Source organism: Lycorma delicatula, chromosome 4 (assembly GCF_047948215.1).
Source record: "Lycorma delicatula isolate Av1 chromosome 4, ASM4794821v1, whole genome shotgun sequence".
Lineage (NCBI taxonomy): Eukaryota > Metazoa > Arthropoda > Insecta > Hemiptera > Fulgoridae > Lycorma > Lycorma delicatula.
Window position 1 is genome coordinate 40,387,256 of NC_134458.1, and position 17,144 is coordinate 40,404,399.

A 17,144-nucleotide genomic window follows, 5' to 3' on the forward strand; every position below is an offset into this window, starting at 1 on the left:
CTAATTAACTCTGAAAGATGCTATGGGGGAAACAATTTCAGTATTTTGAATGTATAAGTAATTGGAAATTGATGGACAGATGGTGCTAAAATTGAATTGTGCGTACAAGGCCTGTAAGTCTTATACTGGACTAAAAAAATGGCCGATACAGATCCATGGGGACTTGTATTACACTGTGGCATTATGGAAAATATAACAAAATCTGCTGCAATGTGTTAATTCAATAAGACTGGGGATATTCAACTCTTTCTTTTTCAAAGTGTCACATTTCTTGAAGGCAAGTAAAAATTTTATTATATTATTAAAACTTTTAGGCGTGTCGGCCCAGCTACATACTTTTAAATTCTTTAAGCATCTCATTAACAAATTAAGGAAATTTTGCTATAGTCAAATTATATTGCACCTAAATCATTTTTCAAGGATATATAAAAACCTAAACAATCGAAAGGACCTGTTGCCAATTTAAGCCTTCATTTAATTAAAATGGGAATTGTTTTCTACCTTCAAATGATGAAAACAGGAATTTTTTGATGTTCAAATAATTTTTTTTTTAAAGCTTCTATTGGTAGAATGAGTAAAAAACTCTATTACATTATGTCAGTCGTCATCATCATCATTATCCAACCTTCTTGGTCCCCTCCTAGTGTCCTTCAGTTAAGAAAATTTGATTTACTTCTTGGTTAGTTTAAAATTAAATTGAGAAAATTAATAATTGTTGAAGACTATAAAGTAAAAACTTTTGTATATATATATTCTCATCAATATGGTTGTTTCATGTCTTAGTGTTTAAAAAAAAACCCTGATGGAAACAAGCACATTAATATCCCATTTTCTGTTATTCCTGTCAATTAATTTTTTTTCTTATCTCATAGAGAAGTGTTTCAATACAAATTTCAATACCAGTTTTGATAAAATTTCTATTCACAAACTATGATCAAAATATATTGTATCTTCTACTGTAACAATATTTATAGGAAAGCATTCTCCCATCTAACAAGTTTCAAATGATCTTTCTTGTGCCTAACAAAAGTTGTTTTGTATCTATTTGATCTTGTACAATTTTTCCTAGCAACAGTTTCTACTGCTTCTATGTTTGTGTGTAGTACTTGTTGACCACCGCTTAGGGTGAAACTCCTATTAGTATTTTTTGTTTTTAGTACTGTCAACTCTCATCTTGTTATGTAAAAATAGTTTTCTAGGTAAAGTTTAGAATACTTAAAGCAAGTAATTAATGGTGTTGGATGAAATTAATGTGTTGAGATTAAATGATTTAGCTAGAAGAATTAACAGTCCTATCAGAAAATTGTTCATCAAATTACTGACCGATGAAAAGTGATTAATTTATTAAACTATAATTATAATTTTTTTTTGTTTTCAGGTATTCAAAAACTATGCTTACGGAACAGTACGACATGGACCTCTTCATCAGATTAGTTTAGTTGGTACTGTACATGAAGAAGTCGGAGGATATTTTCCTGATCTACTGGCTAGGTTGGAAGCAAATCCATTTTTAAAAATGGTTAGTGTCTGTGTAGTTATAGTTTATTTAATGTATCTTCATTCTGTTTCATTTATTTTAGTTGTCACTATGAGACCTGAGGCATGAGTTTCAGTGAGTTCAGTATTATGATGATGTTCTTTGGTGTATATACTCAAGTGTGATATTTATTAAGGAACATGAATAACAAATTTTAATAATTATAGGAGAAAAAACAAGTGTCTGCAAAATTAAAAAAGTTATAGTTTAGCTATATGTTTAATAAACAGATTGTGTCTGTTAATATTGCATGTTTATCATTTTCATACCATATCAAATAAAATAAAATTCCCTGTGTTTGGAAATTTTAATTCACAAAGTTAAATTATATATTTAAAATTTTCCTTATTGCTGTTAATTTTCGGTAGAATTCAAAATGTTCAAGGCTGTATTTATGTGTACGCTATTTATGAAAATACAAAAAAAAATTAAGCAGTCATCAAAATTAAAAAAAAAAGTAAACTTAGACATAATGTATGATAAAGTAAATTATATTCATAGCATGTGTTAATATTTATAAAAAAAATCTTACCTTTGAAAATCATTCAACGTACAAATTTATTGCTATTAAGAAAGGCAAAATATTACTTTTTATTTATAGATATCACATAGAATTAAAAAAATTACTGTTGTACTAATTTAATTGCGTAACTAATGTGAGAAAAAGCAAAGCAGTTTATTTGATGGAGGCATCACACTGGATATCCTAGGAGGTTCCTGCTAAACTTTATTACAAGCTTATTCCTCTAAATGAAAGACAAACGTTCATATAAACACTGTTCTGGAATGCTTTGTTTTCAGGTTCTGATTGGTCAGAAATCGTTCCTCTTTTTTGGCTTCAGGGATAAAACAATGCAGTACTAAATTTATGCAGACAACTTATAAGGCTAAATTAATAATTTTTTCATGAGATCATACATAAAAATATTGGTGTATTCAGGGTTTGGCCTGAAATTCTTGCTTTCTTTAATCAAGCTCTGTAGTTTCCTGTTGTCATTTCTTTTATTCATGAGCAGTTTCATCAATCTGTTTTTGTCTGGCACACATAGTTTATTTTCTTTCTTTTGTCTCTGTATTGAGCTTTTGTTTGACTCGTGTAAAATAAATAATTTAGAAAAAACGATTTATATATAAAGAATTTCAGAAAAAGGTTTTATAAATTTTTTTAATTCATAGGTGTCAGGGCGCAGGGCCGATTTAAACGCAGAAATTTATAACAAAGTTAAACTAATGACTTTTCTTCATTTTTCTTTATTTCTTTCACTTTTACAGAATTAATAATTAATGGAGTAATCCTAATACTAATTATAATATTACTTAACTTAATCATACTTAATTTAACATTGTTTTATAATACAATTTAATATTTATTACTTAACTTAATTATACTTAATTTATATTATTTGTAAAAGATGAAAGATTAGGTTCCACAAGGGTCTTGCCTGTTTTGTGGCACCATCCCTTTTCTATTAATCTTTTTAGTTAGAGTAAGGGGAAAAAGTAAACAGTTTTATCTTATATAGGAGGATTAGTTTTGGTTCAATTCATGATTTACTCTGGTGGAAACTTATCTTTCTGCAGTTAAGTATAGAGAAGATCTATCGTCGTCAAATATTTATGTTTACTAATAAACCTTTCATTCAGTGCTACCCGCTAAGTTATATATGTAAAAAATCTATTTCTATATTAAGACTAATCGTATAAAGCATTATAATTAATTATTTATGTAATCATAAATCATGTAATTACATGGAACATACTTTCAGCGTCATCAATATTAATTAGCCATCGTCTTAGTAGCTTTAAGAAAGTGTTTAGGTTCCTACTGGTCTTTTTATGATTAGGAAGTATGTTATACAATCTAGGAGCAGTACTTGAAAAGAACTTCATATAACTCGTTTTATTTGCTCTGGGGACATATACATTCCTTTTACTTCTAAGTTCGTACTCAGTTATCATACTATCTCTATGACCACTTCTGATAAAGAAAATTTTCATTACTTTATAAACATATAAATAATGTAGCGGTAATGTAGACAATTCCCTAAATATTGGCAAAGAATGATCCGTACTTTTTTTACTATCATTCTAACGAATCTTTTTTGGATTTTGATTATGGAATCTAAATTTGTAACATAAGTTCCTCCCCAACAGCTGATGCTGTAGTCTAGTCGACTATGCACAATAGCAAAATAAAGTTTTCTCATGGTTATTTTTGGGGATAGTTTGTTTAAAAAATAAAATATCCTAAGATAGCTTAAAAGTTTTTGCTTTAATAGCGCAATATGATTCTTCCAGGTTAGACCACTATCTAACACAATGCCCAAGTATTTACAAATACCACGTTGTTCGATCTCACTACATTCTAAACAGTCGGATTTATTTATCACACTTTTTTTACATTTATATTTTATTGTAAGTGGAAATTTTATTTTCCCCTTTAACTAGAAGTTGATATACAAAGTTTTTTCAATGCCCAAGATCATATAATGATTTGAAAAGCATAACCGCAGTGTGTCCAAATCTGATTGCATGTCCTCAGCCACTTCTCTCCAGGTGTTGCGGACATAACACAAGGCAGTATCATCTGCAAATGCATATACATTGCCTTTAAGCAGGGCCGAACATACACTGTTTACATATATTATGAATAGTATGGCTCCTAATACGGATCCTTGTGGGACTCCATATTGTACCCCAGCAAAGTTACTTAAACACCCTTTTATTCTCACGCACTGTCGCCTGTTGATCAGATAGCTCTCAAACCAATCAAATGAAACACCTCTAATACCACTCATCCACAGAATGCATAGAAGGACATTGTGGTCTACACAATCAAAAGCTTTTGTTACGTCTAAAAATAGACCGCTCACACATTTCTTATCATTTATGCCCTGAAATACTTGGGTAGTAAAATTTAAGAGTGCCTTTTCAGCATTGCTCCCAGCCATGAATCCATATTGGTTTTTACTAAAAAAAGAAGTTTTATTGAGGTATGATATTAATCTGTTCTTCATACATTTCTCATAGATTTTAGAGAAGATAGAGAGTAGAGATATTGGTCTATATTGAGTAACAGAGTTTTTATCTCCTTTTTTAAAGACAGGTATTTCTACTGCTTTTTTTAAAGCGTCCGGGAATTTTCCAGATTGGAGGCTTATATTTACAAGAAAAGTTAAGACATGTGATATATGATCTACCGCTAATTTAACAATTTTTGTGCTTATTCCATCGATACCAGGGGATTTATTGTTTTTGAGATTTTAATAATATTTTCAATCTCAGCATTAAGGACAGGCTCAACGAACATTGATGACACTTCACATTTTATATTTGCCAGATCATTATTTGTATCATTACAACTTTCATTTAATTGTTTACATAAGTCACTTACAACATTTATGAAATAATCGTTAAATATGTTAGCTACTTGAAATGGTTCAGAGATATTTTTATTATTTCCATTATTTAGTTCAATAACTTTATCTTTTCTTTTTTTACCGGTTAAGGAATTAATTACTATCCACTCCTTTTTAGAATTTCCTTTACATCTGTCAAACATGTTATCGTAGTATTTTTGTTTAGCCGATGTAATCTTAATTTTAAGTTTATTCCTAAATGTTTTATAATGTTTAATTAAATGTACATTATTAGGGTGCGCTATTGTTTTTTTGTATAATGAATTGCGTATTGATATCATTTCACACAGTTAATCTGTTATCCATGGTTTTAATTTTTTGAGTTGCTTACCCTGTATGACTAATTGAGTTTTAGATTCGTTTATAATTTCAGTAAATATTCTTATCAAAAGCTGCTGACGCATCGTTATGTATATAAACATCCCGCCAGTTTACTGTAGCGATAAGGGAAATGAATTTATGATAATCAATTTTAATAGCATTCATATTATTCTCATTTTTAATAGTATTGGAATGCGTCACATTTGAGATATGCGATATCCCGAGCCTATAAGACGTTTGCAGATCTGTTATCTGCAAATGACTCGCAGTTGAAACTATTTCATAATTATTTTTATTTTCTATTCTTGACAATAAGTGATCAATGCATGTTCCACTTGTAAGTCGTGTGGGTTCATTGACTAATGATTCAAATCCATGGCAGTTATAAATAGTTTTATATTCATCTATTAAGTGGGATTCGAAAAGTAGGTTTAAGTTAAAGCTACCGATTATTATGCAGTTATTAGAATTAATTTTAGACAGCACATCATTAAATTCATTTAAGAAGTGCCTCTTATCCTTACTATGTAACCTATATAGCGCAAGTATTGTATATTCAATACCATTGTGCACTAGGTCAATAAGAATTGCATCACATGCAGACAGAGATAAAGAAACCCTTCGGTAGTTCAATTTAGAATTGATATAAACAATAATTCCACCTGATCTATATAACCTTCATTGCAATTAGCTATCATATCATAACTTTTTATTTCATATAAAGATACTTCATTTGACATTATCCAAATTTCCGATAAAACAATTATATCTGGCATGTTTTCAAATTTAGATAAATTAACTAATAATTCATCAAAATTCTTTCGCAGACTACTAATGTTTTGGTGCAGAATTTTAAATTCACAGTTCATTAATTTATTAAAATCGTTAGAGATCATTAGAAATAAAAATTTATTTTAACATAAATAAGTGTACTTAACGGTAATTTGTTTAAGTCCTCTTCATTCCTAATCAGCACAACTTTGTCTTTTTCATTCTTCCACATAAGTATTTTCCCATCTCATAGCCAGATGTACTTGTAACCTTTAGACTTTTTTCCCTGCCGAGCGAGCGCATCTAGCCGTCTCCTTGGTGGACAGAGCAACTCATTTATGTACACTGGAGTATCAGTTGTAAATCCCATGTTTAATGTAGTGATAAATTTTTTATCTCGTTTCTTCTTCATGAAATTTTCCTTAACCCGCCTTCTGACGAACTTGACAATGATTCCGTCGAACATATTATTTTTCCCTGGCAATCTGTGACAAGCATCGATCATCTCATCCATAATTTGGAAACCAATTACGTCTCCCACTTTTTTAATTGTATCAACAATATCTTCATCATCTTTTTTGGGATACCATGAATTTCTATCATACTTTTACGACTATATTGCTCCGCATCCTCAAGTCTGAACTCAAGATGTTTAACTTGTTGACGGAAATTATGGTTTTCAGCTGTCAAATTCCCAATTTTTTGAACATACTCTTCTAATTTTAGTGACTGGTCAGCAATTATTTTTGAGTTATCATCAATCTTTTTGTGTAGGAGGTCTGACGATTCATTCATATCACTTATCATACGTTTCTGGGCTCTGTTTAATTCATTTATAGCGGACATCACGTCATCAAGTGTAAAGTTGTTTCTTTGTACAGCAGTTTCTAGTTGAAGATCTTTTCTTTTGCTTAAGGCGCAATGTTCACATCCAAATTTCTTTATTGAATATCAACAATTCAATGTCATCTTTGCTTATATTTTTTCAGCTTGCATGAAATAATGTCTTGCAGTCAGTGCAAACTATTTTTCTATGTTTAGTGGTTATATTTTTATTACAAACTCCACATTTAGGCATGATGTTGGCATAAACAGCAATGTATGAAGAATAATAAACCGATAATAAATTTTGAATAATAGACAACATATAGATCCTCTGTTGATATGTATTCACATCGAATGCAAAGTTAAGTTTCCCTAAAAATACTGTTCCGTTTCATTATACAATTACCATCAATCACTACTGCGAAAATAAGACTCTGCATTTCACCACTTATCAAACACCAACACGCTAATCGCTCCCGATGTTTACTCCTCGAACTCTGAATTAATACTTCTTTTTCTGATAGCATATTATTTTGAATTTATATTGAATGAAAGCAAACTGGTTAAGTTAATTCATTAGACCGATATAACAGTTACTTTTCAAAAGATTTTTAACAGATCGAACTTGCATAATTTTTGATTATTTTCAGCAAAATTTAAATATTTAATCATGGTACAGAATTACAGAAGACATTATGTATTTGTTTTTATATGTTACCCAATCAAAATTCATAATTTTTTCTAATCTTTTATAAATTGAAATTAATTTGTTCAGGATTTATATATTGCATTTAAATCACTTAAAATTAAGGGTAATTTTTAAACCTTTCAGATGTTTTGTGCATACCATTTTTATAAATAATCTAAAGAATTTCTTACCCTGACATCTATTTATAAAAAGTGCAATTATACCTGGAACTGTGCTCTTAATTGGTATAGAATATAAATTCTGTGGGTAGCTGGAAAAATTCATTAATTTTATTTGCTGGAGCAAGTAAAGTTTGTGACAAACTTCATGAAATAACTGAAAAAAATTTTTTTTTATTGCCACCTATATTTTATTCAACGGATTACGGATGTCGACCCATTCAAAGTAATTTTGGAACACATTGGGAATTTCTGGAAAATTGTTTAAAAGGATATATAGATACTGATTACATTCATTGAAGTTGAAAAAAAAATTACGAGCAGCACATTACAACAATATTTTTATTTTTTAGACCTATAAATTATCATTTTAAACATAAAATTTTTCTTACTTTCATTTCATCTGTCATTAAAGAATTCATTAACAGTAAATTATTAAAATAAAGTTACTGTAAAAACCAAATTTAAAAAAAAATTATTTCTCTATCATCTTATCATTGATTTCAGACTTTATGATCCAATTCTCTGTTTTCTTTCTAAAATTTAAATTATAGAAACATATTTTCCAGCACCCCTGTTAAGAATTGTGCTTGTAAAGTTTATGCTGATCGAGTAATACATTCATTCTTAAATTGGATATGCTGGTCATTGAACTGTTACTGAAAAAGTGGGATAAGTTACTTAACTTATCCCACTGATTATCAGTGGGAAAACAGTTATTTTTTAAAGATATTTTTTCGGTTTTATGTTTATTAAGTCGTATTTTTGCTATCAGAATAAAAATTAGAGTATTGGAATAACTATGAGTACTAATTAATCAGAGGTATTGGAATAAATGGCATTTTTTTCTTTTTTGAAAGAAATCCTGTAATTTGTTATAGCTCTGTAAATGTCTAAAAGGCAGATAATTTTTTTTGTTGCAGAAATCGTATAATTTGTTTAATCGTGCATAAATTGTTTATAAATATAACATAAATTTATAAATGAAAATCTTATGGAAACTTTGCCATCAAAAAAGTTTATTTTTTGTAAATACTTGTTTTAGACAATGCCATGGGGACCATTATCTGTAGTTCAAATGGAGTCACCTCAAGAATCAAACGATGGTCCAATTTTATGGATTCGCCCTGGAGAGCAGTTGGTTCCAACTGCTGATATCCACAAATCACCATTTAAAAGAAGAAGGTTAGAAGTTATTAGTTTTAAGTAGTAAGTAGTTATTATTGGAGTACAATTTCTTGTTGACCACAAAACTATCTTTCTTCTGCATGATTGTAAACCTCTTTTCTTATGTTATTTCAGTAACAGTTAGTAACTTTATAATCCATATTTAACTTACATAATATTTTATTTTATTCTCTGAGGGATAATAATTTTGTAAATAGGTTTTTATTTCTATACAATATTATAAAATAAACTATGCGGTAGTAGTATGTCTGGTATGTACTCCTTATAAGAAATATAAAAATTATTGTAATTACAGTAAAATCTTGGTTTTGTTTGCTGTTTGAGTCATTTATGTGTTTTTATCATTAAATTCATTGAGTTTTAAAATCCATTTCTACCAGTTTGGTAAAATTTCTTATATACTTTGTTTTCTATAAACATTTCTATATTTCTTTATCAAATTAAAAAAATAAATGAAAAATTAAAGCTGAACTATTATTGAGAAAGAAATTTCTCAATATATATTTCATTATGCTTGTATGTATTTTTTGTAACCCTTTCTGAGCCTTAGTAAGTTAATAAAAGTAATACGATTTGGTAATGATGTAGCTGAACTTAAAATTAAACCCCTATTGTTGTTGAAATGAAATGAAACTTTTTTTTTTAAGACAATGATTTTGTAGGAAGGAGTTGACCGGATAATATTGTGTAATATATAGTAATCAAAGAAATAGAAATGTAGTAAAATGTAGTGCATATGATGAAAATAAAAGCTTGTTTGTGTGAGGCAGACAAGCTGCACAGCGCTAGGTGCTGTGCAGGGAATTATATTATTCTTTTCTCGTAACATAGGTTCATTTAGAAACCCGAGTATTCTGTAATATAGTGCGTTTAACTATTTTCATAGCAAAAACTCTTTTCACAATTATGATTTAATTATCATTTTGTTTAATTTTAGTCAGTAATTTCTTTTATAATATTTAGCGTACTTGTAAATATTTCTTACTATACAGTACAAAACTGAATAGTTTATACTTGTATTAATAGATTATTATTATGAGATTATAGATTATTATTATGACCACATTATATCAATAAAGGTTATAAAAATATTTCATTTGAGTTATATTTATATGCACTTTTAACGGGTAATGTTTATTACTATAAACATCATCATTAAGTAATAGGCCTGTTCCTTACAAATTATAATAATTTATTAATAACTTAGACATTTTGTATATTTATAGAATTATTAAGTAATTTTTTTTCGCATTGTCGACTAATTTTCAATACTAATGTTTACTTTTAATTTTCAATAAATTGATTTATTTCAATTTTTGGTGTATCCCGGTATAAATTGTGTAATTGTTTCCTTCTGTAATGTGTTGGTGTTAGTTAATGTTTTGTGTGTATTAATGAATTCATACATTTTTTGTGATTTTGTTAGTGAATTTCTTTTTTGCAATGGCAGAATTTAAATTTAATATTAACAATAAAATGCTCTGTAGCCAAGCTTGTGAAATAATTAATAATATATATGATTTTATGAAGAAGAAACTATGAATTTAGAAAAATTACAAGATGACAAACATTTAATATGCATTCAAAAATGTGAAGAAGAACCGTGCAGGTTGTGGAATTTCAAGATCACAAGCTTAAAAACTCAGAAAAAGAAAAGCAGGATCTTCTTAAATCTAAACCGCAGTCATGCTCATTCAGCACATCAAAAAAGTGTAAACAATGTTCAAAACCAGTTAGTTTGAATTAGACAGTTTTGATCAAGGCGTTATATCAACAGTTGATGAATTTAATGCAAAATGTAGTGAACTGCCTACATTAAATAAATTATGTAAAGAATTTCAAAAGAGTAATTAAGTTAAAGGTTCTTAAAGTAACGTAAAGTAAAGTAACTTAAAAGTATAACCACACTAGCAGCTATCCTGAAAGAGTTAGGGTTTGAGTAGTGTAAAACTGATAATATAGCAAACCTTTGATTTAGAAAGAAGATATTCAGTGGAAGAGGATAGAATATTTAAGAAAAATGACCGATGTTAGAAAAGAAAATTCTTCAATTGTTTATTTGAACAAATTGTATATTTTAATGTCCCATTCGACAACAAAATTGTAGTTAGCTGACAATAGTGCAGGAAAAAAGTGCAGATTAATAAAGGTGGTCTGTTAATCATATTCCATGCTGAGGAGATTGGTTTGCTTGGCATTTCTCCTGCCATCACCCTACTTGGTTGCCCTAAAACATAAGACTGAGAATGTCTGTGCCACAAATGGCTACTGAGCCTCAAAACAGTTAAGTGACCAGTGTCCTAAATAGCTCCTAGAGCTTACCTAACAGCATGAGCGGACTAAGTGTGGTGCCATACACCACTGGCTTACGTGACTCAACCGCTCACTTCTCATGTATTTACTAAAATGGGTAGGCGGCGCACCTTGTCAACTACTAAAATTGTATATGACATCCATAAATTGAAATTTACTTTGTCAAGATAGCAATTTGCTGCCACGCCTAGGTTGTTGAATGCCAGCAAGTACCTGTCCACCATATTAAAGTGCTTGGAGCCTTAATTGGCTGGTGGTCAGCCATATATTTGTAGGTTAGTTTCCTACAGCAGTGTGGTAGGAGTCTTTCCCTTAAGTAAATTACTTATGTCGGTTGAAGAAAGCAACCGCATCAAGGAACTACCACACAGTCCGACAATGTGGCTCTCGCCACATTGACTTGCCGCTCATGAGCGGCCAATTTTTCCCTTGACCTCTAAGTTCCAGGGTGGCCTGGTCTCTGGCCCCCCAAGAGCAGGGCAGTCAAACAGCAGGTGTTCATTTGACTGGGCCTTCCAGCAGTTGCACAGTTTATTGGCTGCCAGGCGGAACTGAAAAGCCATTGCTTTCTGCTGTCCAACGTTTCTACTGTTAACAAAAAAACAAAAAAGAAAATTATTGATTTTTTAATTCTTTATTCTTGTGATAAAGGATAGCATCATATCTTCCTTCCTTGATAACAGCTGGTAAAAAAAAAGAAAAATGTCAAAAAACCATGTCAGTTCAGTAAATTGAAACTGTAAAAGTTGTGAAAAAATGTATATAATTCCTGTTTTTAAGGCTGGGATTATTACTTCATATTCATATCCCTGTCATGAGAGATGACATTTTTTCTTTATTTGATGATTTTAGATTTATAGGAAAAATAAAAAGAAACAATTGTAGTTTATAATCAGAATTATAAAAAGTTAAAAGAATTTATATATATTATTTATTATAAAAATATAGCACCAAAGTCTTGTTTCAATAGTATTATTTTGAGATTATTTTTTAAGCTTAATTACTTGTAAAAGTAAAATTTTCTTTAGATTAGCTTGAGTATTAATGAAAATAGTCTCTTTGTATCTGTTGTAGACTTCTAATTATATTTTTAACTCCTAGGCTTTTATAACTGCTACCTGTGAGTAAGATAAAGAAAATTTTTTGTGCCTATCTAGAGAATAAAAGAACTGAAAAGTCACCAAAAAAATGTTTCCACAAAAAAAATTAAATACCATGTTTACATACAGTTGAGAATTGTTATTATTATGTTGGTTATTCATGAAAAAGATAAATCGAACTGTGAATTTTAAGTTGCAGGTACGTGTAAGTGTAAAAAAATTGATTTGTTATATTATTACCTTCATTTTCTGTTTAATATCCAAAACAGCATCATCCAGAAATCTTTAAAATTTAATGTCTTCTACTTGAACAATTGAACTTGCCCAACCTTTTGGATCATATTTGATCCATTTAATTTAATAGCCTAACAAATTGCATCCTAGCAGCGAAATGTAGTTATTTTGTTAAAATGAATATTTCTATCATTTATTGCTTTATCTAACAAATTTTTTAATCTTTAGTTATCTACGTTTGTTACCTATCTTGGTGTTATTTTGGTAGTATACTATAAACAAACCAGTTTAGAATGTGATATACCACTAAAGATACAATAATATCTAAAATGTAACTAAAATACTTTTTAGGTATAATATAAAAAGATTTAAAAAAAATAAGGGATATGGATCAAAAACCAGTATTGCTAGTACCAGCAATTTGTAATAAATTAATACATCCATGCCACCAAAAAATAACTTAATGTAGTATGGTTAATAGAGCTCCTAATATGCAAATATAAGTATTGAGTAAAACCAAGACTTTTATAAATACATAGCTGCTGAAAGCAGTCATAATATAAGGAACAAAAGTAAATTAATTTATACAAATTTAAACATTATTCACAACATTAAAGGAGACAAAATAATTTTTACTTAACTTAGGATACAAACCTTTCAAAAAAACATTTAATTAATTAATTAAAGAAAACTTTGAAAAGTAATAACAAAAATTAAATGAAATAATTATAATAAATCTAATTTTAATATTTAGAGTAAGATAGCTGTATAAAAAATAGTGTCTGGATAAAAAAAATTGTGAAAACGTTTACATGGAGTAGAAAAAAAGATTTAATTAACAGTTTAAATTTGAATATGATGACTGCCATAGGGAAGTAATATACGAAAAAGTAAATATACAAAAAGTAAATTAATATTTGGTACCAAAATATTAGTTTCATTATCTATCACAGATTGTAAAAGTAGCAGAGTAGTTTAGTGATTTGATGGCTTGGATAGTAAACCTCTTGGGTTTTTGCAATGCTTTTTTCCTTCTGTTTTACAAGGGCTATTTGGAAAGTAATTTCTGATTCATTATTAAAAAACACCAATTGTTAAAAAACAGTTTATTATATACTTATAGCTACATCTTTTAGCTACTTTTCTACATAATTGCCATCCAAATTAAGGCACTTGTCATATCTGTAAACAAGTTTTTGAATACCCTTGTCATAAAACTCTGTCATCTGTGAATGAAACCAGTTAATAACACTGTTTTTCAACTCCTTGTTATTTTCAAAATACTGTGTCACTAACCATTTCTTCATTTTCGGAAAAAGATAATCACTGGGAGCCAAGTCAGGGCTGTAGGTTGATTAAACAATTTCCATTTGAAACTGTAGATTTGGTGTTGAATGTGTTCTGCAGCATGCAGGCAAGCATTGACATGCAGAAAAACATTGCCTGAACTCATTATGTCGCATTGTTTGTTTTGTATGGCCCTTCTCAATTTCTTCAACACACTTCTCACAGTCAGTTTTATCATTATTTCAGTTCAGAATTTAACTTCCAGCCCTTGGTACTGCAAGGAGTTAAAAAATGGCGTTGCTACGTGCCTTAATTCACAGGCGGCAGAGTTAATTGACAAGGGTGTTCAAAAACTTGTTTACAGATATGATAGGTGCCTTAATTTTGACAGATGTTATGTAGAAAAGTAGCCATAACATATATATAATAAATTGTTTATTTATTAATTGGTGTTATTTATTAACGAATCAGAAGTTAGTTTTTGAATAGCCCTTGTATTAACATAAGAGACTATTATGAGGTTGAATCAAATATAAATGGTAATTTTTTTTTTATAAATATATTGATTAATAATATACACAATTCATACCTTCCATCATTTCTCTATATAGGCTCCTGGACAATCTACACACTTTTACCAACAATTTGGAAACTTGAATATTCCTTGTTCTTAAAATGTTTAAAGACAAATCGTCAACCAATTGTGTATGCGCTCCTTGACATCATTGTTTTCGAATCGTTCCCCTGTAAGCGATTCTTTCAAAAAATAGTCGCAGGGGCACAAATCTGGACTGTAGGAAGGATGGTCGAGGATTTCCCAGTGCATTTTTTCAAATTTATCCTTTGTTAAAATTGCGGTGTGCAGCCTGGTGTTATAATGGAGATGGATGACTCTCTGATGGGCATATCCCATCTTTTATTTTGGTAGGCTGCTTTTGATGACTGTAGGAGCTGGCAATAGTAAACTGCATTCACTATTCATTGATTATGGAGAAAATCAATGAGTAAAACTCACCTTGAGTCAAAAAAAATCATTGCAAGAACTTTTCTGGCTGACAGACGGGTTTTGGCCTTCACTGGGCAGTCCTCATCCTTCCTTTGCTACTCCTTACTCATCATTTTTGACTCTGGAGTGTAATGATGGACCCATGTCTCATCATATATGACGATGCGCCTCAAAAAATTGTCCCCTTCTTCCCAAAATCAATTCAGAAGTCACTCCAACCTGACCTGTTTTTGATTTTTGGTCAACAACCTTGGAACCCATTGAGCATTAATTTTTCTAAAGCTAAGGTGATTAGTGATAATGGATTGAGCACTCCCATAGCTGATATCCACTTCTGATGCAGCAGTGAACTGGCGATCACCTTCAATAAGCTCTTGAATGTCACAGATACTGTCAGCTGTGAGACTTGACCTTGGGGGTCAATCATGACTTTCGTTCTCTAGACTTTCTTGCTCGCTCTTAAATTGTCTTGCTCACATATACAATCGGTTCTGGGACAGTGTAGTGCCCCCAAACTGTACCTTTAAACAATTTAAAATTTCTACAGGTTTAACACCTTGATTAGTTAAAAACTTTATGGTTAAACGTTGTGCAACAGACGACAGAACCACTTGCTCACTTATGGCTGTACTGATGACAGAACAGAGTGACATAACAAGGTGGTTCTCCCTCTCTAACACCAAAAATTAACCCCTCATTCTGTCATCCAGTTTGGAATTGCTTGCTGCATAGAATAACAAAAATACCATTTAAATTTGATTCACCCTTTTATATTAATGTTATGATATATAAAGTGGTAGCATCTCTGCCTTTCATCTGAAGGTTCTGCATTTGAGTACCAGTCAGGCACGGTATTTTTCACCTGCTACAAAATTTGTTGTCATTCATCATAGCATCTATTGTTGGCTGTCAACCTGTTGTTGCTATAGTATAAATGATTTAGTTATAATAATAAGTAATCATCAAGTTTATTTAATTGTTTTCTTACAGAACTGGGATCAATGAACTTCGTAATCTGCAATACTTACCACGACTTTCAGAAGCAAGGGAATATATGTTTGAAGATCGAACAAAGGCACATGCTGATCATGTTGGACATGGATTAGATCGAATGACAACAGCTGCTGTCGGTAATATATAATTTTATAAGCTTTATTTAATCACGTACATTCAAGAGTTCTGAGTAAGCAGTAAAGTACTATCTAATTTTTTTGTATAGTTTGATTGTTCTCTCACCACCCACTCCTTATCTTTTTCCTTATCGATTCCTTTTTCCCTATTCTGAGTTCTATGGGTGCAGATCTGACCCCCACTAAGTTGAGCAAGCCTGTGGGTCATAAGAGCTAGTGTATCCTTGACATCTAGTCAGTAGGCTGGCTTTAAGCCTGTTGTGACTCTGTGTTTTTAGGCAGGCCACAGTATTTTGTTTAGCCCAAAGGCTGAGCTGGCCTATCTGGAAAAACTTTGCCTCCTACATCCTTCTTAATCTCATTAAAATCCCATTGAATTATAATTGAACATGCATACAAATTTTATTGTTCAGTTTCTTACTGTCATTGGTGCAGTAATTTTCTTCTATCAATTTTTTTAGATTTAGGGATATTTCTTTCTTAGATTTATAAAATTTGATAATTTGTTGTTATTTAATGGAGTTTGTAGATCTCTGATCAAATATAATCCTGTAAAAGATAGTTGAATTTTATTCAGGAATGAAATCCATAATAAAAAATGTTAACTTTTTAAAATTATGTGTGTTGTAATAAATACAAAGTGCAGTTCTATAACAGGTGTTAAGGAATTAGAATCACAAGTGATAAATGTATAAGGCAGGTTGTTGCAGGAAGTGATGACTTCTACCAAACTGGTTATTCAAAGGATGGAATTTGATAGTGCTGTTTGCTGTTCAGTTTTATAATCATTTTAACTAATTTTTGGTGGGTTAGATTTAAATTTTAATCTTGTTTTTGTAGAATTTAATTTGTTTTAATTTACCATTAATCTTTATTTTTATACATGTAATTATTACATTTTTATTTTTAATCTTGATCTATAATTAACTTATGAATACTTAAATGTTAGTTAATAGATTGTTGAATACAGTAGTTAGTATTATTTTAAATGAATGTTGAAAAGGAAGGTTCCCTTATATTGAGGTCCAACTCTGCTATTTGGACAACCTAAACTAAGTTAATTTAACCAATTTTTTTTTAATAATAAAAACATTTTTTTGTTCTCTTATTTAATTATAATTAATTAAAAGGTAGTATAATTTTCAC

The 17,144-nt window shown here is 30.0% G+C and overlaps 1 protein-coding gene across 2 annotated transcripts in view; it reads left to right on the forward strand.

The window, feature by feature from the left end:
- The window catches only part of LOC142323308 (uncharacterized), a 99,767-nt gene that overhangs the window by 57,259 nt on the left and 25,364 nt on the right, over positions 1-17,144 (forward strand). For both annotated transcript variants that reach the window (XM_075362779.1, XM_075362780.1), the window contains exons 5-7: positions 1,379-1,519; positions 8,786-8,925; positions 15,859-15,998. In XM_075362779.1, the coding sequence (XP_075218894.1) occupies positions 1,379-1,519; positions 8,786-8,925; positions 15,859-15,998 (421 nt within the window). The remainder of the gene's footprint in view (positions 1-1,378; positions 1,520-8,785; positions 8,926-15,858; positions 15,999-17,144) is intronic.